At 59.4% G+C, this 27,348-nt stretch overlaps 3 protein-coding genes across 12 annotated transcripts in view; 1 reads left to right on the forward strand and 2 right to left on the reverse strand.

Moving 5' to 3' along the window:
- Espn (espin) overlaps window positions 1-1,694 on the forward strand; it is a 29,188-nt gene extending 27,494 nt beyond the window's left edge. For all 6 annotated transcript variants that reach the window (XM_023699507.1, XM_023699508.1, XM_023699509.1 and 3 more), the window contains one exon: window positions 873-1,694. In XM_023699507.1, the coding sequence (XP_023555275.1) occupies window positions 873-1,017 (145 nt within the window). In that variant the 3' untranslated portion in view covers window positions 1,018-1,694. The remainder of the gene's footprint in view (window positions 1-872) is intronic.
- Window positions 1,695-1,934: 240 nt separating this feature from the next.
- Window positions 1,935-6,902, reverse strand: Tnfrsf25 (TNF receptor superfamily member 25). 2 transcript variants are annotated; one of them, XM_023699520.1, is made up of 10 exons: window positions 6,595-6,902; window positions 6,108-6,214; window positions 5,750-5,884; window positions 5,274-5,441; window positions 5,119-5,197; window positions 3,889-3,944; window positions 3,708-3,815; window positions 3,516-3,553; window positions 2,698-2,878; window positions 1,935-2,522 (listed from the first exon to the last, which is right to left on the reverse strand). In XM_023699520.1, exons 1-10 carry the CDS (start codon window positions 6,726-6,728, stop codon window positions 2,194-2,196), a joined length of 1,335 nt encoding a protein of 444 aa, XP_023555288.1. In that variant the 5' UTR covers window positions 6,729-6,902; the 3' UTR covers window positions 1,935-2,193. The 2 variants fall into 2 exon arrangements, with proteins under 2 accessions (XP_023555288.1, XP_023555289.1); XM_023699521.1 differs by lacking the exon at window positions 5,750-5,884.
- Window positions 6,903-7,028: 126 nt separating this feature from the next.
- Plekhg5 (pleckstrin homology and RhoGEF domain containing G5) lies at window positions 7,029-26,711 on the reverse strand. 4 transcript variants are annotated; one of them, XM_023699421.1, is made up of 21 exons: window positions 26,643-26,711; window positions 16,939-17,068; window positions 15,968-16,073; window positions 15,550-15,610; window positions 15,207-15,298; window positions 14,784-14,920; window positions 14,345-14,493; window positions 13,478-13,678; window positions 13,216-13,404; window positions 12,680-12,775; window positions 12,199-12,249; window positions 11,922-12,071; window positions 11,524-11,634; window positions 11,286-11,435; window positions 11,060-11,197; window positions 10,828-10,947; window positions 9,645-9,777; window positions 9,438-9,553; window positions 9,149-9,333; window positions 8,000-8,773; window positions 7,029-7,752 (listed from the first exon to the last, which is right to left on the reverse strand). In XM_023699421.1, the coding sequence occupies exons 1-21, from the start codon at window positions 26,664-26,666 to the stop codon at window positions 7,743-7,745; spliced, it is 3,123 nt and encodes a 1,040-aa protein (XP_023555189.1). In that variant the 5' UTR covers window positions 26,667-26,711; the 3' UTR covers window positions 7,029-7,742. The 4 variants fall into 4 exon arrangements, with proteins under 4 accessions (XP_023555189.1, XP_023555187.1, XP_012372036.1 ...); XM_023699419.1 differs by lacking the exon at window positions 26,643-26,711 and adding an exon at window positions 20,446-20,565; XM_012516582.2 differs by lacking the exon at window positions 7,029-7,752 and having other exon boundaries at window positions 7,996-8,773.
- Window positions 26,712-27,348: the final 637 nt, after the last annotated feature.

A 27,348-nucleotide genomic window follows, 5' to 3' on the forward strand; every position in this document is an offset into this window, starting at 1 on the left:
ATCACACTGAGATAATAGTGAATTTCATGTTTTATTTAACCCAATATATAAAAATATTTCCATATATAACCAATATCAAAATTAATCAAAAGTGGGATTTTTTATTTTGAGGGTGCATTTGGTATGGGGGATCGAACTCAGGACCTTGCACTTTCCAGGCAGGCCCTTATGCCACTGAGCTATCTCCCCAGCCCTGTGTGTGTGTTTTTGACACAGGGCTTTGCTATGCACTTCAGGCTGGCCTTGAGCTCACTCTGTAGCCCTGGCTGGCCTCGAATTCAGAGCAGTCCTCCTGCCTCATTTTCCCAAGGGCTGGGACTATAGGCATGTACTACCATGCCTGGCCTCCCTATCAAAATTATTAATGAGATGGCTTTTGCTTTTGTAAAATGAGGTCCCACTATGTTGCCCAGGCAGGCGTTAAACTTGTAGTCCTGTCTCAGCCTCCGGAGGAGCTAGGATTACTGCAAGAAGCCATTAGGTCCATTTTTTTTTTTCTTTTGTCTTTTTGAGACAGGGTCTCACAATGCAGTTTAGGCTGTCTTTGAGGTCTTTATAGTCCAGGCTGGTCTTCAACTTGCAGTGATCCTCCTGCCTCCACCTCTGGAGAGCTAGCAGGCATGCAGCACCACGCCCCACGGCACCTGACCCAGTCTTGTAACAAGTTTTACGCAGAACTGTGGGTGACCCAGCCCCTCTGTTTCTGGTAACATCCGGGCCCCTAACACCCAGTCTCAGCTCCCACTCAGCCCCCATGCCCCAGTGACCCAGATTTGCCCCCAGACAAGCCCTTATCTTGTTGGTAGCTCCTCCCACTGCCACATGGGGCCTGGCCCAGGCTTCACTGGGTTCTGCGCACACCCCATCTGCAGAAAAGCGGAGGAGCGACAAAAGCAGGAGGAGATGCAGCGGGAGAAAGAGCAGTCGGAGAAGCTGCGGACACTGGGCTACGACGAGTCCAAGCTGGCACCGTGGCAGAGACAGGTCATCCTGAAGAAGGGGGACATCCCCAAGTAAGAGACGTCGAGCCTCCGGACAACAGCGTGGCCAGCTCGGAGAGGTGTGGTGGTAGTGGGGTGTCTGCCCCCGCCTGCTGGGCCGGTGTGGAAGGGCTGGGAGCCGTGTCACCCGCCCCCTCCACGCCCCTACCCTTCCAGACCCCTACCCAGGCCCACGCTGGCAGCACCGCTTAAGCCTCCGCCAGCCCTCGGAAAATGTGCCCAAGCGTTGACGCAAAACGACGCTGCTCATTTGCATTCCGACCCACTTGCACTCGCCGGCGGGTGGCGCGGAGGGCAGGGAGCTGAGAGCAGGCCCCGGCCCCGCCCCCACCGTGGGTGGTGACTTTGTCATCAGCCGTTGCAGCCCCCTCCCCCGCACCCCGGAACCCGCGTCGCAGGCACATCCTGGGTGGAGGCGGCCCCTAGCTCGGGGAAGGGGTTTTCCTCCCTTCTCGACCCAGATCTGTGCCTGTCCTGTCCAGGGCCCCATTTCTTATCCTCGCCGAGGGTTTCCTCGCAGTCATGTGTTTACCGGAAACGATGCAACCTGCCCGTCTGGGCGGAGTCGCTGATCCTGGGGTCCAACCAATTACCCACAGCCCACACCCTAGTCCCTGGCGCCCCTGACCCTCTCACTGCCCGGGAAGAGTGGAGGGCACGGGCCCTGCACCGTGCCCCCCCCCCCCAATTAAAGCGCTCTCCACCGCCTGGGGCTCGGATCACTCCGTTCTTGCCACAGCCACCGCGGCTTTCTCTCCTCCTCGGGGATCACTGGGCCACGCAGATACGGAAGGAAAGAGTGGCTCCGGGGGAACAGGGCCGCCCTGGGCTACAACGTGGACCCAAAATCGGGGTGCCCAGTCCCCTGGAAATGTAGCCCGGGCCACTTTGTACCCCAAACCACCAGCACCACGAAAATGCCACTTGTCTTCATAGATTTAATACCAAGACCTCAGCCCAACTCGGGCCAAGAGGACAGCTGGGCAACCTCGTGCCCCTCCCGCACTCGCTTCCCCTGTGCTGGCGTCACAGCGGGGCTCTGCGGAGCAGACTGCGAGGCCAGCAGGCGCTGCTACGCAGGGCCCTGCCGGGAAACTCAGTAACTGACATAAAATGTCTACACGCATAAGTAACCGTACTTAAGGCTTCCACCAGGGTCACCTGAGCGCCAAAGTCACAGGAGACCCCAGTGTCACGGACAGCGCTGCAGGCGGAGGCGCAGGTCCTCGGCACAGCCATCCAACCCCATGCGCTCCAGGGCAGCATAGACTGCGCCCAGCCCCGCGGGCTGCTGCTGGCGCCAGCGCTTGAGCATCTCGTACTGCTGGTCGCGGAAGCGGCCGATTTCCACTTCCACGGCCTCGATCTCAGCCTCGCGCAGCCCTAGCGTGCGCACGAACTCCTTCCAGCGCCGTGCAGGGACTGCGTCCATCACATCGTACAGCTGAGGGCCCGGCTGGAGCACAGCAGCCTGAGAGCCTGCAGGGGCCGCTGCAGAGAGCGGGGGTGCCAGAGGAGAGCCTGGGGGGGAGGGGGAGGCCAGAGAGAGCCACTGGAAAGTGAACGGTGGCCAAGGTGCAGGGGCGAGATGGGCATCGCGTGGCACAGGGCAAGGCACCCGCACTGTACAGCACTTGAGTTGGTGGTGGGAAGTAGCCAGGCTGGGGTCAAGACACAGGCCACTGAATCCCCTTACCAAGAGTTTGGCCGGGCAGCTGGTCCCAGCTCTGTGGCACTTGTTGACAGGACAACTCTTGGGTCTGGGGGGAGCCAGGGGTCCATCTGGTGTCTACTAACTGGACAGTGCAGACCTTCCCACTGTTGCCAGGTGGTGCGAGAAGGGCATGTGTGCTGTCTGTAGGCTGCAGGTGGGAGGCCTGGAAGCCAAGAAAGACCCTAGGTCAGCCCTACCTAGCATGAGGTCAGGAGTGGGGGGTCCCTGGGTCGGGCAGTGGACAGCACCCCCAGCCACCTCCCCCAACAGGCCCTGCTCTCTCAGTGTGCTCCCAACTTTGTGTGTGGGGTGTGTGTGTGTGTGTGTTTGGTACCAGAGGTCGAACTCCGGACTTTGCACTTACCAGGCAGGTCCTTATACCGCTGGGCTATCCTGTGGTTCTGGGGACTGAATTCAGGGCCTTTGCCCTGAGCGACATCCCCAGCCCTTTTTAATTTTTATTTTGAGACAGCTAAGTTGCTGAACTGCCCAGGCTAGGCTCAAACTTGCAGTTCTCCTGTCTCAGCCTCCCAGGGGTGTGTACCGCCTGGCCCTCTCCTTGTCCCCAACCCCAGGGCCACTCGTCCCGCCGAGCATTAGCTCCTAGATACTTGTCTGGATCCCAGCAGAGAGAGAGCCACTTCAGGGCAGGTGCCGCCCCAGTTTCATCCACTGATAATTTGCTTTGCCCAGTAAACCTAACTGAGCCAGCCAAGGAGCCAGGAACTGGGGTCACAAATAGTTTTTCTCCCAGGTATAGGAGGTAGCCTTCTTCTAAAAGCACGTCCTGAGATTCTCACCTGTGGTGGAGTCAGGGCCTCCATGCCAGCTCTATCTCCTGACAGAGACAAAAAGAATTTGATCAGCTATCAGGCAAAGTCCAGCCCCTCTTGCATTGCTGCACCTCACCCTCCCAGCCTCAGTTCCCCCTCTAGACTGCCCATCCTGACCCTGAGTCCCAGTGCCTTTGTGTGTTATATGTGAAGACTTACCCGGAACCACCAGCTTATGAGCCTGGCAGCGCCAATACAAGTAGATGAGGGTGACCCCGAGCAGAAACGGGACCAGCAGTCCTGTCACAAGCACCTGGACCCAGAACACTGAAAGAGGAGCTGGTGGGTGTGGGTGGAAGCCAACCCCAGCCCTCCTGCTGGGATCCCAGTGGCTACCTACTCGGCCTCCAGCCACAGACAGCAGCACAGGGCTCAGGGCAGCTTCCCAGGATGCTCCTGTTAGGGAGGGATACCAAGTCAGGGTGAACTCCAGGAGGGGCTGCCCACCCCAGGCGGGGATTCCATCCTTAGCCCCCTGCCCTGTATGCCCCTCTCTGCCCAAGAACATCCCAAAGCACTGCTGAAATGTTTCCTGGCCCCAACAACTAGAACAACCACCACTCTTTGTTAAGCCTCTAGCAGCGGGTTCCTGGAATGTCAGCTCCTCGGGGCAGGGGCTTTTCCCTCTCTGGTTTCCTGTATAGCCCCAGCACTTAGGAGAGTCTGGGTAATGGTAGACACTAATAGATATTGATGGCTAAGTGGGCAAGGTGTATTTCCTTTTATCACACCTCTGAAAAGAGCCTCCTAGCACCCCGTGTCCAGATGAACCACAGATCAGGTTATTTCTTTAAACTTGTCCAAGAACTAACAGCAAGCCCTAAGTAAGGCGTCCAAGTTCTGAAGTGTCTATTCGTGTGATGACATAAGTGACAAATCTGGACTGGGGATGTATCTCAGCATCACAGCACCTGCCAGACAAGTGCAAGGTCCTGAGTTCAATTCCCAGTCTCAGACAAACAAAATAAGTGACAAATCCTGGGCCGGGGAGATAGCTCAGTAGAATAAGCGCTTGCCTGGCAAGTGCAAGGTCCTGAGTTCAATCCCTGGTACTGAAAAAAAAAAAAAGTAGCAAATCCTTAGGATTCATCTAAAGGAAATTTTGAGCCCAGCATGCTCACACATGTCTACAATCCCAGCACTCAGGAGGCTGAGGTGGAAAGATCACTATGGGTTCAAGGGCGGCCTGGGCTACATAGTGAGTTCAAGGCCAGCTTGAACTGCATAGTGACACCCTATGTCAATAAAAGAACAAACAAAAGAAAGGAAAGGAAAGGAAAGGAAAGGAAAGGAAAGGAAAGGAAAGGAAAGGAAAGGAAAGGAAAGGAAAAGGAAAAGGAAAAGAAGTTCTGGCAGAAAATAAAGATACTGCCTTATTTATCTGACATGAGGTGAATCTAGAGTTCCCTTTTGAATCCATGCCTGTCTAAAGTGGGGTCTACAAGCCCCAGGGCCAAGCTCCTTTCTCCTGAGCCCCTCCCTGTACCCCCATACTGGTAGCACTGGCCCTCAAAGCTTCCATTCTATCCTCAGGCCCCTTCACATTGGCCCAGGACACCCATGAAATTACGTGGGGCAGGACATGCAGCCATCGCTGTGTTCATAGAAGCCAGGTGGGCAGGGTCCACAGCCGTTGTCTCTGCCGGAACCTGCAGTCCAAGAAACGGTGTGGGTCAGGACCAGGAAGTGTGTGCAGGAGGTGTGAGTGTGTGTGTGTGTACTCACAGGGCATAGGTGTGTGGTGGTCAGGGGGCTTGCAGTCCAGGCACGGAAGGCATCGGAAGGGTGAACCTGCCGTACATGGTCTGACGGCGCAGTCGACAAGCTGGCCTGGTGCACAGCCACAGCGGGTGTCTGCCACAGCAGAGCAGTTCTCCAAGGCCACCTGGAAGGCTGGCATGGCACAGGGGGGCATGGTCAGTGCCAGAGATGATGCCCATAGAGAACAGGGATGGGTGCCTCAGAGGATGGAGGGAAGCACAGGCCAGACAGTAAGAGAGCCAGGGCTGCCCCAAAAGGGAGGGAGCACAGCCAGCCAAAGCCAAAGCAGGTGGGACCAGAAGTCAGCAGGGCAAAGAACAGCCTGAGGCAGGAGCAGGGGAGGCACAGGGTTCGCAGGCCTAGAGGTTATCCCAGGCCAGCCCCTTCAGAAAGACACTGGCCACAGCCTGTCCCCCCACGAGTAGCAGGCAGCCCCTCACCCTCCTCATCACAGGCCTGGCAGCGGGTACAGCGTTCATTGTAATGGTTCTCCCTGGCCAAGAAGGTGCCCTGGGGACACGGGAGGCAGGTGGAGTCGCCACAGTGCTCCGTACACCTGGCCTTCAGGTAGTGTCCTGTGGAACCCGGACAGGGTCGGACACTCCAAGGGGGCATGTGGCACCTCCCACCAGGCTCCCTGCCATCCTTCCCTCCCTTCCCACCTCTGGCTCCCCTCTTTCCTCCCAGCCCACCCCTACCTCCCACCTCCTCCTCCCTCACCCTGTCTAGTCTGCCTCTGTCCCCCACCCTTGCAGCCACTTACCCATTGGGCAGCCCTTGCAACAAAACCGGCCATACCTCCTCTGGGTGTCACTGGCACAGTCACACCTGGAGCCAGGCGTGCTGCCCTGAGCCCCAGCTCCCAGCAGCAGCAGCGGCAGCAGCAGCAACAGCGGCAGCAGCACCTGGGAGACAGGGACACTGACCCTGGGTGCATCTGCCCTTCTAGCGCCCACTTCTCAGACTCCTAGGCAGAAGGGGTGCCCATGGGTGTGGGTGGGTCGGGCTTCCTCCTTCCAGTGTACAGCCCAGGAGGGGCCCCTGTGAAGCCCTCATGCTTCCCCTCCACCAGGGAGGAACCTACCCCCGCAGCCTTCCGTGAGATAGGACCCCAGAGCCCCTGGCCCCAGGAAAGGTGTTTCCTCTCAGCGGAAGGGCCCCACCCAGTCATGGCCTCTAAATAGGTCATGGGGAGGAGAGCACCCCCTAAGGCAGCACCCCTTCCCTCGGAGCCTTCCATCCTGACCTGAGGCAGAATGTCCCTGCCACCCGCTGCCCCACTCACCACAGCCCCTGCTGCTGTGCAGCCCCTCGGCCACGGCTCCATGGCCGCGTGCAGCATGCTGGGCCCTCGATGGGCAGCAAGGTGAAGGACGACTGGGCGACAGGCAAGCACACCCTGGGGTTGCCCCGCCCCATGTCCCGCCCCCCAGCCCGTGGCAGGGGGTGGGACAGGGCGAGGCCACAGTTCTCAGGATGCCCAGCAAGCACGACACCCGCCCTGCCCAACTGCAGACACCCCCAGCCCTCCTGCGCCCACGTGACACGTGCCCCCACCCCTCAGTCTGGATCTAACCCTGAGAACCAGCACTACAGCACGAAACCAGAGCTAGAGATTTCTCTCTGGGACTCTATCTGCAGACTCCAGTGCACAGAGTGGGTGGAAAGTCCCCTCCCTGTCCCCCCTAACCCAGGCACCCGGTATGAGCCGAGGGAGGACTCAGTCCTGGGTCCTAGGGAGTGCCCTCCACAGAGCCTGGACATGAGCTCACAGGTGAGCTCCCTGAAGCATCATTTCAGGACAGCGCTGCTGGGTGCTTCCGGCTCTGGCAGGAAGAAGCCGGGTCTTTGGACACTGGCCTGATGCCACCCCCACCCCATTTCTGCTGCCTTTGCTTCCCAATGTCTCCTGTAGATTCCCGCTGGAAGGGCACAGAGCTGCGCCACCCATGTCAGGAAAGCAGTGGCCCAAAAGACAGGACTCCAGGGAAATATATACAAGTCTTTATAAAAGAACCATTGCTCAATAAATATGCAGCTTTACACAGAGCCAACCCGAGCCTGGGCTGGCCAGCAGGCCTGGGAGGGTGGGTACTGGGGACAGGGGCTGGTCCCCATTGAGGCCAGATGAAGGTAGCAGTGCAACCAGTGTCCTGGAAGCCCAGTCCTGAGGGTCAGAGCTGGTAGCCACAGGAGAAGGGGACAAGGGACCCTCTGGGCAGATGGGGCATTCTGTAGCCCAGGCCACGGATTCCGCTGAGCATCCTCCACTCCATCCGTCAGCAAGTGCAAATCGGCCAGGGTGGTGGGCAGGGCCCCATCCAGCACTCGGGCCCAGGCCACAGGAGGCAGCAGCTTAAGCAGGTACCACAAGCCAGAGGCATATGTCTGCTGTCCCTTGGTCAGTGGCACCCCTGAGGGTGGTCCCTCTGCTCAGACCTCCCTACAAGGTGTGGAGGGGGAGAGAGACACCCTTCTTTGGAGAATATCATGGCAAAGTCCTTCTTGTCCTGACTTCAGGCCCCTGCACTGCCACCCACTATGGACACCCGTGTCCCAGCCTTGAGGCAGGTCCAAGGCCCCCTCATACATACCATCCCCAAACGCCCACACATCATTTGCGTTCATGCCCCTACCTAAGACCACAGCACCCCAAGCCATCTGCCCCAGACCCCAGCTGGGCCACTCACGAGGCAGTAAGCGTGGAGTTGAGCAGCAGGGTGGTCCTGATTCGGTAGAGCTGGGCCAGGGTCAGCTTCCTGTGCTGGGCTGAGAGCCCTGGAGGGGGCCCAGGCTGGACCTGGGGAGATGTTCCGGAGGGCAACTCCCTGCACCTCCTCCCAGTGAGGCCAGCAGGCTCCCCAGCCTGACAGCTGGCCCTGCCCTCCAGCTCTGATGGCTCAGGGCCACTGTCCAGACTAGGCAAACAGTTCCAGCCAGGCCCCACTTCCTGAGGGGAGCCCTGAGTCCTAGTGTCAGGGGCAGTAGCAGCCAGGCAGAGCTCAGATAGGCTTCGGCTGGGAGCTAGGGGCACCGTCTGGGAGGCAGCCCCAGACAGCAGCTGCAGGAGGCTGGCTTCAGATTTGGACTTGAGCAGGTGGGGCAGGCCGGGCAGAAGCTGGACTGGTGTGCGGCGGCGGAGTCGGGGTGAGGGTGGAGGTGAAGGGGTTCTGGATGGCTCTAGAGGCTGGGGTGTCGGCTCCGCCACTGTGGCTGGAGCTACAAAGTCCTGCAGGGAGGTGGGGGACAGGGTGCCGTAGGCCGAGTCCATGGAGCAGGAGCGGCCGTCCACTGGGCCCAGGGGCAGCAGCTCAGAGGTGGGTGTGATGGAGGAGGCAGTGGTACCCAGAGAGGTCTCATCCGACTGCGAGCTGAAGGGGCCACCATCAAATTCGGGGGAGGACAGCGTCTCCCCAGGCTCCACCACAACCATGGCCAGGGTCTCGGTGGAGCCATCAGACGCACTGTGGGGTCAGGAGGAGAGTCAGCCCGGAAGGCTGGCAGCAGCCCACGCTGGCAAAGCACAGAGGTTCACACCTGTGTCTAGGGAGCTCAAGGCCCAGACCTGCAGGCTCCTGCGCCTGCTGCAGACCACAGTCGTGGCCGGCTCCCACTAGAGGATCAGAGATGGCCTTCATGCTGAAAACTGTCCTCCCTGCCCCCATCCTTCTGGGAGATAGTGCCGCCCGAGCACCTGTTGTGTCTACAACATGAGGCTATGCTAAGGAAGGGGACACGGCTGGGCCCTCCCCAGCGTCAACTCTGGACCTTGGAGCCAGAAGGTCTGGACTACAGTCCCTGCCCTGCTGGGACCTGTGAGGGACCTTGAGTAAACGTACCAGCGCTGGGAGTCCAGGCTGGGGTTGCTCTCGTGCAAGATGGTGGGGGAGCTGGCAGCTGAAGCGCTGCTCTCGTCTTCCTCTTCCTCTTCCTCCTCTTCCCGCTCATCTTCCTCCTCTTCCAGGCTTTGCAGCTGCTGCTGGCTGCCTGGCTGCTCCTGGGCACGCAGCTGCTGCAGCTGGTTCTGCAGGTAGGAGTCGATGGGCACAGGGCAGAGTGAGCTGGGATCCCCAGCAGCCCCCCACAACCCCCTGTCCACCACCCACCCACAGGCCACCGTGCCATCACCTGGGCATTGTAAATGGCATCCACCCAACCACGGCATAAGGCCTGGCCACTGGCCTGGAACGTGTAGGCGCCCACAGCACTGTGGAACTCGTTCAGGTGGATGAGGAGGAAGGTGCCTGGTCAGGTAAAGCCTACATTAGTACTGGCCAGGCCCAGAGCCCTGCCCAGCACAGCACCCACCCAGAAGCAGGGACCAGGATGCCTCACCGGGGTCCCGGAGCTCCCGGCACACGATGTTGTCCACCAGCAGCGGTGGCCTAATCACCTTGGTCCTCTCGGCCTTCTTCACTGCCTTGGTCACCAAGAGCAGATCAGTGAAGAGGAAGCAGTACACGTCCATCTGGGTTGAGGGATGGGGCAGTGGCTGTGGGGTCAGCACCCTCAATCTGAACCAAACACCTTCCCTGCTCCCTCTCCCTTGAAACTGTTTGGCTGAGAAAGTCTTGCCCTGTATTTCAGGCTGGCCTTGAACTCATAGTGACTCTCCTGCCTCAGCCTCCCTGCTGCTGGGGTTACAGGTATGTGTACCACGCTAGCATTTGAGTGAAGTGAAAACAAAGAGGAAGGCTGCTTTCTTTCTTGGAGATACAGTTTGTAGCTTATCTCAATCACATTTTACTTTCAACATAGGAAAAGGGAGGTGATTTCAAAATTACAGTTTAGGGCTGGGGATATAGCTTCGTGGCACAGCGCCTGTCTAGCAATTGCAAGGTCCTGAGTTCGATTCCTGGTACCAAATCAGTAAAATCAGTTTGCTGGCTCTCAGCTCAAAGGTGTGTGAAAGGTTAACAGCCCTCACTGAATGTGACTCCTCCCCTTCGTGGCCCTGAGCGCCTCTATATTAGAGAATAAAGGACAACCCCAGCATGGAGGTGCAGGTGCGGCGGTGCCATATAAGCCCAGCTCTCTGGAAGGCTGAGAACACTATCAAAAGTCTGAGCACAATCTCAGTAAGTTAGCAAGAGCTTGTCTCAAAGTAAAACACAATAAAGGTTGTAAGAACTTAGCTCTGTGCTTCAATGCCTACTACCCTCCCCCCCAAAAAAAAATCAAGAGCGCAGCAGCCGGGGTTTAATCCCCAGCGTGCCATGCCAGCCCAGCCCGCAGGGCACGCAGAGACGGCGATTGAGACTAGGCATGGTGGGTGCGCCTGTAATCCTAGCACTTGGGAGGCTGAAAACAGGAGAATCACTACGAGCCCAATCTGTATAGTGAGACCCTGTAGACATCCTAAATATAGGGGAAAAAAAAAATCAGGTGTCTAATCACCCCTCAGCATGACCCCTGAGTCACTGGTTTTCAGGCTGCCACCTAGCTGAGAACCACGGAGGCCCCCAGGGGGGCTGGACCCCGAGGACAAGTGTGGGTTTGGAGGCCCGGCCGGCGTTACCTTGCTGTCCTTGCCCTCCTTCATCTTCAGGCTGCCCTCCAGCAACAGCTGCCGCGTCTCCTCGGGTGAGGCTCCCGGAATGGGCGCTGCGAGGTCCAGATGCAGAAACTCCTTCAGGAGCTGGAGGGGGCGCGGGGGCAGGTCAGATCAGGGCCGGGGTCCTCCTCTGGGGCAGGAAGCTCTCCGCGGAGGCCCGCGGCCTCCATGCTCCCAGCCGCCACAGCGCGCCTACCTTGTCCACCTCGTCGTTGCTGCCCTCCACCACCTCGTAGGCGTCGATGCGGCTCGCCACGGCCGCCAGCCGCCGCCGCTCCTGCCGCTGCCGCATGCACGCGTTCACTTGGTGGATGAAGCGCTCCACCGAGCAGATCTAGGAGCGAGGAGGAGCAGCGGCCCGGCGTCAGGCCCAGGTGGCCAAGGGGTGTGGCGCCGGGAGAGGCACCCCACTGCCCTGTTACCATGGTGACGAGGGCCTCCTTAGCTCGGGGTTCATCAGTTTTCCTCAGCACCGACTTGAGCAGCAGCGGGTATTTCGTGAGGCGCTGGTGCGGCTTGGCCAGCATGTCGCTCAGCTTTAGCCTCTGGCACTGCTGATGCTTCTCGGCCCACTACGGAGGGGGCGTGGCTACGTTAAGCCACGCCCACGACCGTGCCCGCCCCGGGAACCCACCCACCCAGCTCCTGCAGTGTACTCACTGTGACGTAGGCACGGAACAAGTCGTTGTCGCGCAGCAGGACACGCATATACTCCATGCAGCCCTCCTCCTCCATGCAGTAGCGGACGTAGGGCTTGAAGAGGGAACCGAACTGGGCCAAAGCAGAACCACAGCTCCGGTGACCGCGCGTTCCTGGGGGTCTCTTGTCCCTACTGAGCTTTCGCGACCTACCCAAGCGGCAAGCTCACTGCCCTCTGCTCCCAGGAGACTGACCGCCCAGGCCAGGTGAAAGGGGAGATGAACACATGGGGATTCAACAAGGCCACCGACAGGTCCTCTGGGGCCACTGGTCGAGGAGACTGGGCAGTGATGGGCCTACGGCATCCGGACCTGAGGCCTTTCCAGCGCCCCAGCCCTACCTCGGTGGCCCTGCCATACCGTCCTGAAGCCTTTGAGGAAGTCCCCGGGCTGCAGCAGCGTTCGCGCGCGCCGCGCCTTGTCCAGCACCGGCGCCATCACGCTGCCCCACAGCGTGCGGTGCAGCCGCGCGATCTCGGGGATGTTGCTGAACAGCCGCTCCGCCTCCACCTGCGCGTGAAGAGCGGTGGGCGCTGCGGACGCCCCGCCCCTCCGCCCCACGACCCCCTCCGCGGCCCCACCTCTCTCTCCAAACCTCCCCACTCCACGCCCTGGGCTAGGACCCGCCGCACCGCACCTCGCACAGCAGCCCGGATTCTTGCAAGTTCAGGAGGCAGCAAAGGAAGAGCTGTAGGGCGCAACACAAACTCAGGCTCCCCTCCCCCTGAAAAGCCTAGGGCACTCTTGCCCCTTGGCACCCGGGAGCTGCATGTTCCCCACCGGTCCCCTGCGGTCACCCTGCCCTGGCCCCACCTGGAGAAAGTTCTGGGGACTCTGGCCTCTAATTCTCCCCTCTACCTCTGCCCTGGCTAAGTCGCTCCGTTGGACCCCCAAACCCGCTGTTGGAATCCCAGAGTGCCCACCCTGACCCAAGCAGGACGGGGCCCCCAGGGTGTCTGGCACACAGCAGATGTTCAGAAGTAGCCCCCAAATGAAGGACAGAAGTCTCGCCTGTGTTAATTCGCCTTAGCCTGGCAGTCTTGCCCTGAAAAGCCCCCTCCCAGCACCTGACCTGGGGAGCAGGCAGGCAGGCAGGCAGGTAGGTAGGTCATACGCACATTGGTGATCACATGCAGTTTCCGGATGTAGGAGGCCTCCGTGTGCAGGAGCTCCCAGACGGCCTCCTGCTGGTGGCACTGCCGCCGGCTCAGCTTCTAGAGGGAGGCCAGACCAGGTGAGCTGGAGGTAAGGCTCGGTGGGGGCCACCCTCCCCACATGGGTGAATGATCACAGACAAGACAGCAGCATCTCACACCATGGTGATACATGCACACCCGTGTGTACAAGCCACACAACTCATAGCAGCTAAATCTTGGAAGCCGCGTATATGTCCATCAGATGAATGGATAAAGAAAATGTGGTATTACACACAATGGAGTACTACTCTGCCGTAAAGAAGGATAAACTTGAGTCATTGGTAGGAAAATGGATGCCCATAAATACTGTGTAACTGCAAACAGGTGCTAATTAAAAAATCAAAGGAAAAAGGTCTGTCCCCACTGTGTCATACAGCCAGGCAGCTCACCACTTCCCCCTGGCCTCAGCTTCCCAAGGAATACCCGATCTCTTCCTCACGGGCTGCGGCTGCACCCACCTCATGGCCATCGATGAGCTCCCGCCAGCTGTCCTCCAGGCGAGGGCAGGCACGGTCCTGATCCTCGTCCTCGCCCTCGTCCTCTTCCCAGGAGTCATGGTCGAAGCACAGCTGCCGGGGCAGCCGGGGCAGCCCGAAGAGGCTGTAGACGTGCAGCTTGGCTTCTAGCTGCTCCATCTTATCTGAGTCCTGGCAGGTGGCATGGGTGGGGTCAGGTCAGGCAGCAGGCAGTTGCCCTGTCCCCGCCCGCAGGGCCACATACCCGGCCCAGGGCACTGGCGCTGGGGCTGGAGCTGAAGAAGCCACTGAAGCGACTGGCTGCCCGGTTCCTCCAGCTGTCACCAGTCCCACTGCTGGGGCCGCCGGTGGGCATCGAGGAGCTGGAGAGTGCGGGGGGCTCCTGCCCCGGGAGGCTGGCCTCCCCCAAGAACTCTGCCATGTTCTTGCGCCGGCGCCCAGGGGCCTGGCAGGGAAGGGGTCATGCTGATCAAAGCCAGCTCCATCCCCCACAGCGACCCCCATGAGGTCTCCCCTGCCCTTCAGGGATGTGGGAGACCTCTGCACCCCTTCCCTGGCTCTGCCTCTCCTGAGACCCAGGCATGCTTTGGGGGCTGGAAAACGCAGACACACAGTCACCTTACTGTTTTGGTTTTGAGACAGGGTCTCACTGTGTAATTCAGGCTGGCCTTGAACTCACTATGTAGCCCAGGCTGGCCTTCAATTGGCAGTGATCTTCCTGCCTCAGCCTCCCAGGATTATAGGAGTACACACTATTCCCTGCAAGATTTACCTGAGTGTAGCCTCCAGTCAAAGCATGAAGCAGGTGAGGAGAAACACACACACACACACACACACACACACACACACACACACACACACACACACACGGCACCTCCAGGCACAGCTCCCAATGGATCCATCCCAGCACAAGGTGCCAAAGTCTCTCCCAAGCACCAGCACACTCACTTACACATGCACAGACTCCAACTCCCCAGCACTAGAAGACCCACCAGCAACTTGAAGTAGGGTCAGAAAGGGTCCCTATGCTCCCTTCCAGCCTCATCTTCCCGGGGAACCAACAGGGGTCAAGGGGGCTCTCCCTTCAAAGCCCCACCCAGCCCCTCCTCACCAGGACATCAAGGCTCTCCCGGCGGTTCTGGGGGTCCACACACTCCCGCGTGGGGGGCCCAGCCCCAACCACCGGCCGCAGGATTGGGAGACTCAGGGACCTGGAGTCCTTCACACCTTGCTCCACCTTGCCCTCCTCCCCAGGCTTGGCTGGGAAGGTTCGTGGGGATGACAAGCAGGCTTAGCTCCCAGACCAGCAGGAAGGGACCCCAGTTCGCACTCCCCAAGGATCCGGACCAGGCCTGCTTGCCCGCCCCTGCAGCCCCACCAGCCCCCACCACTCAGGAGCACCAGCAGGGCACCTGTATGGTAATGAGCCTGCTCCTGGCCAATGGGAAGTGAGCAGCCTAGGAGGGGCACCCAGCCCCAGGCAGCCTTGCCACCTGCCACCTGCCACCTGCCACTGGCCCAGCCAGCAGTGTGGGGAGCCTGCTGCTCACCTTTGACCCTCAGGTAGTGTCCCCCGAACCTGTAGGCCTCAAAGGTAAGGGACAACGGTGTGTTGGACTGGTCCAGGTAGATATCCACTTTGCTTAGTGCAATGCCCTTCCTTTCAAACACAGGCAGCAGCACCTCCCTGTGTCCAGGAAGGAGAGGCAGGGTTGAGGAGACAGTCACAAATGCCCCAGCTCCATCCACAGCCCTCGCAAGAAAAGGAGCATAGGCAGAACCACACACAGGGCACAGACCTGGTCCCATCCTTTGGACAGGTATGTATGGCATTCCAGGGGTGCCAGGCACAGGTCTTGTGCACATGCATACACACACAGTCACACCTGTGCAGAACCAGGACCTCGGACCCCTGGAGGCCATACCTGCCCCACAGCCACTGCTGCAAGCAGTTCCCCCCCACACAACCCTACCCCAGTGACTTCTTCTTCATGGCCGGGACGATCTCGGCCTCAATGTCCACATTCAGGTCAAATTTCAAGGTGAAGCACTCCTTGCTTGGGTCCTGAAACAGCAGGGTGGTCAGCTGCTCCACTGTCACCGCGTGTCCCCTAACCACCTGCCCCACCATAGCGCCCAGGAGGGGAAGCCCACCAGGGACTGGAGGCTGCGCTTGGATCTCTCCAGGCCTCTGCCCCCGCTGGGAGGCCTCCCTGTACCCTGGCGGGGGGAACACATTTACTCCAGGCCACACTCCTCACCCTGAGGCCCAACTGGGGTCCCCCACCCGCCCCGACCGGCCTGGGGGCGCCTCACATCTGTGTGCCTCCTCCTCGCCTTCTTCTTGGACAGTTTCAGGCCTGTGGTCTTCCGGTCCCTGCAGGGAAGCAGTGGGGGAGATGGTGGAGGTGCAGGGGGGCCCTCACCAGGGACGTGAGCGGAGGCCAGGACTGCTCCCCACCCCCGGTTTGTCCCAGGCCTTAAGTAAATCGGGCAGACCAGGACCACGTAGGACTATGCGCCCTCTGCTGGCCGCTCGAGGACTCGCGGCAACGATACCCGTCGGATATGGAAGTCATAGCCAGAGCTAGGGATGCCCTGGCGGCCTCTTCTGGAAATGAGGATTTCGACAGGGGAGCGAAGAGGTCCCCAGCCAGCCCTTCTGGGAGAAGGCCCCGAAGCGTCTGCGTGCCTGCGTCTCTCTCCATGGGCACTGCCCACTGTGCCCACCTACCCTCTGCCATCTATGGCGCTGTCCTCCTCCTCCTCCTCCAGGTTCATGGCAGGGCTGGTGCGGGGCGGGCACGAGCGGGTGGACACATTGCGAGCCAGGACAGACCCTTGGCAGAAACCAGAAGGGGGTTTCCAAGGACAGCCCCCTTAGCCCTTCAACACAGCCGCCTCTGCACAGTTTGTGACCCTTGGGACCCCAGGGAAGGATCAAGAGCCCGCAGTTCACCCAGGAGAGGGTGCATTCACCATTATCACCCCCCACACGCGCATGCGCGTGCACACACACACACACACACACACACACACACACACACACTGTTCAGAAGCTCCCTCAATGACACTCCAGGCAGGGACCTGCCCCAAATACAAACCTACCTGCAGCCTTAGTGTACCCATTGATAAAATAAAGATAATGAGGTTTTTGCTTGTTTTATGTTTTAAAGACAGGGTCTCACTATGTAGTTCAGGCCTTAAACATAGCCCAGGCTGGCCTCAAACTTGCAACCCTCCTGCCTCAGCCTCCCCCTCCCAAATGCTTTGATTACAGGCCTGCGCCACCATGCCCGGCTAAAACAAGGATAATGAAGCCCTAGCTCTAGACTTTACAGGCAGGGGCCACACACAGACACAAGTCCCCAGGCCCCAGCAGACAGATGAAGACATCCTTTCGTCTCTCTGCCAGAGCTGGGATGGCACCCAGGAGTGGCCCTGCTCCCCAGACAGGGCAGGGCTTCACAGCATCTGATGGGGCCCAGGCTCCGTCCAGCAGGGGGCGCTGGTTTCCTTCTCTGGGCTCCCCGACCCTGCAGCATCGGGGGCAGGGACAGCCACGGATGGGAACATGTGTGCATTTGGGGTTCACTATCTACAGCAGAGCACCCCTGTCCTTGTGAAGGCCCTGTCAAGGTTCCTGCAACTACAAATTCTGTCCCCGCCCAGCCTGGGGCTCGGAGCTGGTCCTGCCAGGCTCACCTTGTGGGGGCACGTCAAAGCGGACATGGCCGACATAATGAACCATGCTGTGGAACTTGCTGTCGCAGGCCTCGCAGAGGCTGAGGGGGCCTCGGCAGTGCCACTGCTGGCAGTCAGCGTGATGACACACCTGTGGGCACGGGGACGAACAGTCAGGCGAAGCTACCCAGGCTGCCCGCCGCTGCACAGTGGCTGTCCCCAGGGACGCCCAGGGAAGCAGCCCCTGCCCAGAAGGAGACTTCAAGAGCAGGAGCCCGAGGCTGCAGCCTGGCCCACCCCACTGCTCACACACAGGAAGGGCCCAAGAGGAAGTCAGGCTGCTGCTCCTTGACTTGGCCAGCTGCGCACCCGCCTGGAACGCCCTGAGCCGGGCAAGGCCCGCAGCCCTGCGCCCAGGCCCTCTGCCCTCACTCTGAACCTGCCTGGGCCTGACTGCAAGGCCCCACCCAGAGCCTGCGGCTCTACCCCGGAGTCCCGAGCTCAGTCACCTTGTCCTCTCGCTGCCAGTCGGCTCCCTACTTTCCCAGGTACACAACAGCCATCAGAAGGAGGCCCACCACTGAACGTGGTGGCACACACCCGTAATCCCAGCAGTTGGGAGGCTGAGGCAGGAAGCCTACCAGGTGAGCCCAGCCTGGGCCATTGAGAGACTTCCAGACCTCAAACTAAAAAAATAAAAAGCGGGGGGGGGGGGGGCTTCAGCTTAGTGCAAAGGCCCTGAGTTTAACCCCATTATGGAGGGGCACCCCCAAGCTTTCTTTCTTTTGGGAGGACACTGGCACTTGGAAGGCACCAACCTGCCCCCTGGCAGGAATGTCTCGATGAGGCCCCAGCAGAGCTGACAAGCGTGGGCACAGTATCCATGACACTGTCCCTGGTGGACCTCGACACCCCTGCAGGACTCCCTTCTTCTTGTCATTCATGAGGCACCAGGGCACCCTGACTTCTACTCTTCTCTGCTCAGGGGTTCCCACCCCAGGGGTCTGGAAATTCTCCCTCTTGGGCGTAGCACCCCCAGCTCATGGACCCCAAAGCCTCCGCACTGCCCTATGACCCAGCACTGGACACAGCTCGGCCTCTGGGAATAGCTTCCTCCTCGAAAACAAACATTTAAAAAATAAAACAAAAAGCTCAGCATCCAGGCAGCACCCAGGCCCTCCGAATGCCACCACTACCTGGGTCTTCTGGACTGACCAGATCCCAACGCGTATCCCAACTGTGGCATGGCCACCCCAGGCCCAACTCTTCCCTGTAGCTCCATCCCACCCAGCTGCTGGGTGTTACAGGTCGGCCCCGCCCCAGAGACATCAAGTCCTAATGCCCAGTCCTCAGCATGTCACCTTTGCAAACAAGCTTCCTGCAGGCAGCATGAGGTAGAATGTGGGCATCCCAAGTAGATGGGGGCTTGCGGGTTAGCTCAGTTGTTTAAGTGCCTGCTCATGCAAATGTAGTCAGGTGCAGGATACCTCGGTTCAAACCCCACCTCCACCTGCCTTACCAGACTTGCCTTTAAGGCAGGCTGAGCCAGGAAAAAAAAAAAAATCCTTCTCCAAGTAGATAAGCATAGAGTAGAGGATACAGACTCAGCGAAAAGGGGTGGACGGTGGGGAGGTAGGAGGGTGGTGGTCCTTACAAGAGGAAGCCCAGAGATGGGGCCACAGCAGGGACAGCCACGTGGGGACTAGAGATCGGGGCATGCGCCCACAAGCCACAGGACACCGGGGGCCACCAGAAGTGGCCGAGGCCCGGAAGGATCTCCCCCCGCAGTCTTCAGGGCAAGCACAACCCTGCTGACACCTGCATTTCAGACTTCCGAGCATCAGAACAAGGAAAATGAATCTTTCTACACTTGGGCACAATGAAATATGCTGTACTCCCAGCTACGCAGGAGGCTGAGGCAGAAGGATCACTCTGAGCCCAGGAGTTCAACGCCAGCCTAGGCAACACGCGGAGACCCTTCCTCACAGTAAAACAAAAGAAAGAAGAAGGATGTGTTGCTTGGGCCAGGGAGATACCTCGGTGGCACAGTGCCTGCCTGGCAAGCGGTAGGTCCTGAGGTCAATTCCTAGTACCAAAAAGACAAAGGGGGTGGGGTGGGCTATGGCTTAGCTCAGTTGTTTTTATTTATTTATGTGTGTGTGCGTGCGCCTGTGTGTGTGGCCAGCTCAGCCCACCAGGGGGCGGGGCGGGCTGGCATGTGGTGCTGGGGGATTGAACCGCGGTCCCTGTGCTTTGCTAAGCTTGTTCTAAGTAGGTGCTTTAGACCACTGAGCCATCTCACCAGCACCGCCCCCCCTCTTTTTTTTTTTTTAGCTCAGTTGTTTAAGCGCCTGCTCCAGCAAACCCAGTCAGGCGCAGAGGACCGAGATTTGATCCCCGGCTCCAAGTGCCTTACCAGACCCACCCTCAAGGCAGGCTGAGGAAGCAAAAACAAAAATGCTTATGGGTCAGGGAGATAGCACAGTAGAATAAGTGCTTTCCTGGGAAGCACAAGGTCCTAAATTCAATCCCCAGTACCGCAAAAAAAAAAAAAAAAAGAATGAGTATCTCAATAGGTGGTTGCAGTGGCACAAGCTGTAATCCTGGTGCTCGGGAGGCTGAGGCAGGAGGATCAACGCGAGTGCAAAGCCAGCTTGGGCTGCACAGTGAAACCCTTAGGGCAGGGGAAAACCTTTCTCTTGTTTTAAATCCAGCTATGCGCCAGGGAGCTAGCTCAGGGACTTAAGTGCCTGCCGGACAAGCACTAAGGCCTAAATTCACTCCCCGATACAAACCACACCAAACCAAACCACAGCAGCAACAACAATAAACCCAGCTATGTCAATTTGTTACAGCAACTCCTGAAAACAAATACATTAGGCCAAAATCTATGGGGTCGCCTGGACTCTTACACTCTGACAAGACAGCTGGAAAATTCCGGAAACTACCTTTGGCCTTAACAGACGGTCCGTTTTGGGCACTGAAGTTCCAGAAATCTCCAGGGAGATCAGGGGCCCAGCTCCCTTCATGGCCCAGGTCTCCAGGGCATGAAAGCAAGGAGGCTCCTCCCAGATCCAGGTGTACCCCCAAAAGCCCACCAAGTTGGCCTCTGAGGGAGGGTGCACTAAGGAGTGGAGAGCTGGGTTAAGTTTCCAGGATTTCAACCCCAGGGAGGGGACCAGCAGGCAGGTCACCAGGCATCTCCAAAGCCATGGCCCCAGACGCATAACAGAGGGTCACCCTGGCTAACAAGGCACCGGAAGACAGGCTCACACTTCTCAGGGGGCTGGGGGATGGGGCTGATGGCACAGGAAGGAAGAGGGAGGGGTGGCCCAGGCCCCAGACACCAAAGCCAGTGCACAGGGCCAGAAACAGCAATGGGAACAGGGACACCTCAGGCGGGCCCCAGCCCCTACTGTTGCATGCAGCCCCGGCAAGGGTCCCAACCCACTCAGGGAATGGACGGGGACACGTCAGGGATCTTGGGCCACAGCTGTGGGACCCCGCCAGCTTTGCCCTCTGCCTCACCTGGTCTCCACTGCCCAGTGCCCTGCAGGGCTCTGAGTCCGGGGAGAGCGGCCCAGGACCAGGCCTGGAGGCTGAGAGGTGTGCAGAGACGCCCGGCCCGGTCCCCATGGTGGCCAGAGGAAGCTGTGGTCTGTGCTGAGCCGGACAAGGCTGGGGCCTGGCTTCCTGCCATTGTGTGGCCGCGCCGCCCCGGGACTGGAGGGCAGTGACACCCTGCGAAGCCCTGACCCAGCCCAGGGATGCCCGCCCTCTCCCCTTCCCATCCTGCACACCCTTCCTGGAGGCCTGGCACACAAGGACCAGGGACAGGGACGCCCGCCCTCCACCCTCTACATCCTCATCTGCACAGCTCCTACTCAGCTGGAGAAGTCTCTGTCCCAGCAGAGTTAAGTGAGGAGAGGGTACCAGGAAAGGCCAAACCCCAGCTTGGCCTGAGATCTCTGCAGCTCCAGGCAGGTCCCCACCAGAGAGGGACACTCACAACCCCCTGGATTGGGGCACCAGGATCCCCACTGTGTGGCTGTCAGCGCTTCTGCCCTCCTTCCAGGGAGGGGGAAGACAAAGAGGACATAAAGAGATCAAATACAAGCTGAGTGTCATCGTGATGCCCATAATCCCAGCACTCAGGAGGCTGAGGCTGCGAGTTCGAGGCCAGCCTGGGCTACAAGTGAGCTCAAGGCAGCCTGAACTGTATAGTGAGACCCTGTCTCCAAAAGACAAAATAAAAAACAAAAACAATGAAGTGCACAGACAACTAAAACCCAAGCTTCTGACTCATGTCCCAGGGTGGCCACCTTTGGTGGGTGGGTGCAGTGTCCTGCGCCAGGACAGGGCCACCTGCCATGCAGCCCACAGGTCTTCGCCCCTGTAGACTCTCCATCTGGAACCCTATGCACCCTGACCTCCGTACTGCTGGCCCTGGGCCCCCACTACAACTTGCCTTCCTCAATGGGGGTCCTCAAAAAAAAAATGTCCCTTTGGCCATCTGCCCTCTAGCAGTCTTCCAGCAATTGTTCCCACTGATTCCTTAGCATTTGTCACCACTGCACCTGTCTCTTTCCTCTCTTCACTTGGCCATGTCCCTGCTAGGATGACCTTGCCAGAGGCCAGAGGCCTTGGCTGTGGCCATGTCCTCAGCCCTCAGGAGGGTCTTGCCATACCCTGGTATTCTCTGTGGAGGTGACGTCAAAGAGCGCACACCTGAGGGAGGCAAGCGGAGGTGTCAGTCAGCCTCAGGGTCTCTCCTGCCTCAGACTCTCAACCTTGGGCCTTCTGGCCACGGGCAGGTGCATTTCTTCCTTGATGCCCGCGGTCTTCTCTGCCCCCCTCCTCCTTGGTTGCCCCACAGGAGTCTACTGAGTGGTTCTTAAGTCACACCTGTCCTAGGAGCCGGAGCAGAAAATCCTACTTCTGAGACCCCAAGGGAGAGCTGGGGCGATCCAACTTGACAGAGCAGGAGAAAACAAGGTGTGGAGAGACCCTGCAACTTGGGGGAAGGCCAGCAGCACCCAGTGGGGAAGGGACGGCGTGCCAGGGACCGCTACCCTGTACCCTGGGCTTCACGTGGGCAGGGTGGGACACAGGGTCTTGAAGCCCACCCTCTTGGGACCAGGGAGAAGCCCCTGGTACAGGGTACACAAGTTGTACTGAGTGGAGACCAAGGCTGGGCCAGGCGTGGTCACCTCCTCACCGGAGGACACCTGGATGCCTCTGAGTCATACTGTCACTTGACTATGCCAACAGCCAGAAGCAAGGGCTGCTTCTGAGAGAGCCCAGGGCCAAGGAAGCACAGGGTGGAAAGCGAAAGGAGCCCAGGTCCTGCAGGGAGCAGGCACTCACAGCCCGACTTCCCCTCCTCTCTAGCAGGGAACTGGGTGCTCTCAGCAGCAGGCCCAAATGCTCTGGGGGCCACTCCCCAGCCAGCGAGCCAGCCAGCCACTGAAGGCCAGTGAGTCGGGGTGCTGGGTGGAACCAATGCCCAGAAGCCAGATGCAGAAATTGATGAATAATGGAGCCCCCAATGCAGTCCCCCAGGAAAGCGGCCTGCATCCAGAGGACCTGGGGTCTCCCTGTCCCACAGTGGGTTGGGACCTCAGCCTGCGTTGGGTGGAAAAGGTGCTCCGACCAGGACACACCACAGGTCTGGGGCAAGATCCAGGCACTGAGGTGCCATGGGTACAGCAATGTTTGGGTCAGGATCTTCTGCTCCCGAGCAGGGCTCAGCACCCCTGGGTGCCTGCTAGCCCCAAGGCCCTGCTGGCATCTCAGAAACTCAAGGGCGGATTCTTCCAGCCCGGGCAGGCCCGTCAGGGTGGGGCGGCTCTGCCAGGCAGCCAGGGCCCTGGGCTCCTCCCACTCCCTCCGGAGTCCTGAGGTGGGCCAACTATCTCGGTGGGGTTGCTGCTGCAGGGCCCACAGGATGGCCCTTTCCCCTGGGGTGGTCCCAGCCTGTTGTCCAGACCTTCAGCCTGTGACCTTCACCTCATGCCCAACCTAAGAGCCTTGACCCCAGAATTAGAACTGGGAGCCCTAACAGACTTTGCAGGAGGGTACAGAGAGGAGGACCTTGGGTCCACCCACCCCACGCTAACCTTCCCCAGCTGTGCAGAGGGCCAGGGCCACTTCTCCAGAACTCTCTGCCTGAGGACAGCTTCTGGGTCCCAATAGGTCCCTGGACACTGGTGAGGGTAGGGAAGAGAACAGGGGAGGGGCCCGAGGTAGCAAACACCCCAGGCCACCCAGCCCCCCACAGGCGGGTTACTCAGGACTCCCGGACTTGCGCTGTTGGAAAGCTGACCAGGGCACCACTGGGCTCGTCTCCCCGCCCCCACATAGCCTCTTTGGTGGCCTCCAGCATCTCCTGCTGGTGCCAAGAGGATGGTTCTGCCTGCCACCGCCTCCTGACTCACAACTACACCTCCTGCCAAATCCCTTCTGGGATCCTCTGCCTAACCAACAGCCCCCACAGGCTCCTCAGAGCTGATCTCTGGGCAGAACCCTAAGATTTCTCTAGGCTGAATCCTAAGATCACTGGGGGCAGAGGCAGCACCTGCACCTACTCTAGCCTGAATAGAGGTGGAGCCAGCGGTGGAGCCCCGCCCACTTAAGCCCCGCCCCGCCCACCAGTCCGCCCTCGACCACGCCCCCGCCTCCCACGCCAACCGTCGGCCACGCCCACTCTGGGCCCCTTCTGTTCATCCCAGACACTACTAATTCCTGTGATCTCATAGGTCGCTAATGCTGGACAGAACTCGGACGCCACCAAACCCAGCTTCCACTCCGCACCGTTCTATGTACGTCCCTGTCGGCGTGGACACAACCTGGGCTGCGAGACTCACGGACCCCACTGCTGTCTGAAGCCTCCTTGTACCTATCCTTTTTTTTTCGGAGCTGGGATTGAACTCAAACTCTTGAGCTTGCCATCTCCCTGGCCTTTTTTTTTTTCTTTCTTTCTTTTTTTTTTTTTTTTTTTTTTTTCCAGTATCAGAGATCAAATTCAGGACCTTGCACTTGCCAGGCAAGCACTGAGCTATCTCCGTGGCCCCTCCTTGTACCAATCTGAATGTAGTCTTCCTGACTCCCTGCCCAAGCCCTTGGGAGCCAAGCAGAAAAAAGTGTCCCCTCCTTCCCTCGTGACAGCCCCTGAGAACTGGGGCTCCACAAAGAGGTTCCCAAATCTGGGGTGATGTGGTCATCTGCCCCACACCAGGGGCACTGGCCGTCCTTGCAGAAGAGTGGATGAGCTCCTGGAGCCCCCATCTTTGCCCAGATGTGCAGGGCACCCTGTCCTCTCCCAGGGTCCCTGCCCCTATGTTCGCGGGCCTCAGCCCCTCCTTATAGTCCCCGATATGCCCTCCGAGTCACTCCAGCGCAGCACTTCCATAATCCCAGGCCTCCAGCCCCGACCTCCAGGTAGCCCACCCTGGTTAGCCAGGCCCTCCTGAGTGCTCAGCAGCCTGAACAAAAGCTCCACGGTGGGCCCGAAGGGAAGGGCTGGGGTCCTCCTTGCAGGTGGCCCTCCTGACTGCCACTCTTAGCATGGCTGGAGATTAAAGACAATCTCACTCGTGGTCCGGTGTGGTGGTGCACACGCTTGGAAGGCTGAGGCTGGAGGACGACTACACAGTGAGTTCAGTGCCAGCCTGAGCTAAGGAGCAAGACTGTCTCAAAATTTTAATTAATTAACTTTAAAATCTAGAGCTGTGGGCTGGGGAGAAAGCTCGGTGGTCTAAATGCCTGCCTGGCAAGCGCAAGGACCCGAGTTCAGTCCCTGGTACTGCATGCTGTGTTGGCCCCAGAACCCCAGGTGGGCCAAGTCGGCCACCAAAACCAGGCGCAATGGCACATGCCTGTAATCCGAGTACTGGGGAGGCTGAGACAAGAGGATCACTATGAGTCCGAGCTGCGTGGCAAGACCCTGTACCTGATAAATAAATAAATACATAAATACATACATACAATACATGCACACATAGTTTTTTAAAAAACAAAACTAGAGCTGGAATCAGACAATCAGACAAACCTCAGACAGGGGTGAGCGATGCCTCCCGCCAGGGTTCACTGAGGTTGTATGAGTCCTTCACACTCAACCAGCACCTAATCGTGTCCAGCCACGAGTGGCTGTTATGGACAAGGATCTTTTCTGCTCCTCTGCCTCACCAAATTACAGTGTCCTCCTCCTGATGTCACCTCTGCCTGCCACCTGTGTCCCACAGCGCCCCCTGCTGCACAGTTCTTGCTTCTGCCTGTCTGTCCCTGCTTCCAGCGGAGGCCTCCTCCTCCAGGATGTCCTCCCTGACTTTCGTCCCTCTGGCATCTGCAGGTCCACGGAGTGTCTGGGCCACCTGTCCCAAGGGATTCTACAAAGACAGAGCCCAGGGCAGGGCCTGAGCAGAGGGAGGTGTGGAGGCTGTCAAGGACCCAGGCCCATGCTCTACCCACAGGAGTGCAGCAGCACGCAGGCCGCAGGGCCCAGAAAGACTAGCACAGGGTGTCCTGGCCCCAGGGCCAGTTGGACAGGGGCCTTGGGTCTCTGCGGGCCCCTGGGAGGATGCACATTGCCTACAGCCCCTTCCACAGAAAGGCAAGGAGCCAGTATCAGAGCCCCATGCCAGGCACCAGCCGTGCCAGCAGATTGTATCCGACATCACTGCCGCCCCCGGGCCCGGTGACCACGGCAACTGGAGGCGCCCCCTCCCTGCCACCCCCAGAATAGTCCTGCCTGTTCTTCTAATATGGTGCATGTGTCTGGGCAGCTGGGATGGGAGGTGGCATCTCTGGGCCCTGCAGCTGGCAGGACTGAGCCACACCGTGATTAGCAACAAGGCCCCTGGCGTTCCAGTCCTGGGTACTTCGTTCGATTCCCTGGTCTCCCATTTCCCAGTCATGGGTCACTGGGTGACCACTTCACCCCCCTAGGACTGAGTTTCCCCAACCCTAAGTGGGAACATGGACAGGACACATCTCAGAAGACAGGCATCAGTAACTCCTGGCACCTGCACCTGACACAGCAGTCACCACTGCCTCTCAAATGTGCCTTGGGGCCAAACCCTGGCTCCATCTCTTGTCAGCTGTGGGGCTCGGCCAAGTCACATGACCTCTCTGAACCTCAGTATCTTCATCTGAGAGCGGGGTACCAACACTTTCCCTGCAGAGCTGCCACCACCACGCTGCAGAAGCTCACAAAGCTCGGCACATCACAGGCACAAGGCAATGCCCGTGCCGCTGGCTCTTTTCCTGGCCTTGTTCCTCTCCATCTCTGTCCTGCCCCACTGCCCAGCCCCACATCCAAGGCCAGGCGGCCCCTTCTCCTTCCCTTTGTCGTCCCCACAGCCACAGTCACGCTCACCAACTCCCACGGTGTCCCAGCTCCATGCCTGAGTCTGGAGTGTGGCCAGGTACCAGCTGGGCATGGAACCAAACCTGGGGGACCACTTCCCCACCCGAGCTGCAGCTTTCATATGGTCTGCTGCAAAGGCCCCTTCAGCAAAAGGCAGTCCCCCATTTTGTCAAAAGTCCCCTCACTCTGCCATTCCCAAGCCAGTGACAGGCCCGCTGCATTATAAGCCATGTACCTTGCACCCCTATCTAAAGGGCATGGGCATGTGCCCTGGTCTGCTCCATGGACCTCGGGCTTGGCAGAGAGGGCAACAAGAGCCCGGTCCCCCCACCCCGTGCCCCGCCACCCGGCCTCTTACCTTGGCAGCCCGGCCCTTGTCCATGCAGGCTGGGTTCTGGCAGAGCAGTGCCCCCTCAGCTGGGCTCCGGTCATCTGTGGGAGGGGGGCAGAGGGAATCAGTTGGGGGAGGGCAGGTTCCCCAGGGGCCCGTGGCCTCCCGACCAGGGACAGGTGGGGCAGCTCCTCAGTCCTCCTTCAAAAGAGGTCAGTGTCCTTTTCTCTTTTAAATGCCAACTTATCTGCCCGGAATCTGTGTGCAGAGCCCTTTTCTGGCTGCAGCTCCCTGGGGAAGCTGTCCAGATTCCACGGGGAGAAATGGCTTTGGGAATCAGCGGCCCCCTCCTTCTGTCCTACTAGTGTGGGTAGGGGAGTTTGGTGACCTCCCGGGGACCCACATTTTCTGAGGGATCCCAGCAGGGCTGCCAGGGGCAGGGCAAGGGAGTCCAAGGGTCCAAAAGCCCTCCCACCCCCCAATCACTCCCTGCGGGGAAAACACACCCCACCCCTGAGGATGGAGGGACAGCCCCCCTAGTCCAGGTCTGGCCCGGCACTTGGTCCCCTGCAAACTGCCCCTCCCCCTGAGAGCCGCAGGATGGGGGAGGGGAGAGGCAGGGCGCAGCTGCATGGGGCCTGGGGCAGAGCTGGGGCGCCGGCCAAGCAGTCCACGAAGCGCAGCGCCCCCTCCCCGCGCCCGGCGCCCCGTGCCCCGGCCTGCACCGCGGCCC

The sequence above is a fragment of the Octodon degus genome, unplaced genomic scaffold (genome assembly GCF_000260255.1).
Source record: "Octodon degus isolate 3935 unplaced genomic scaffold, OctDeg1.0 scaffold00113, whole genome shotgun sequence".
Lineage (NCBI taxonomy): Eukaryota > Metazoa > Chordata > Mammalia > Rodentia > Octodontidae > Octodon > Octodon degus.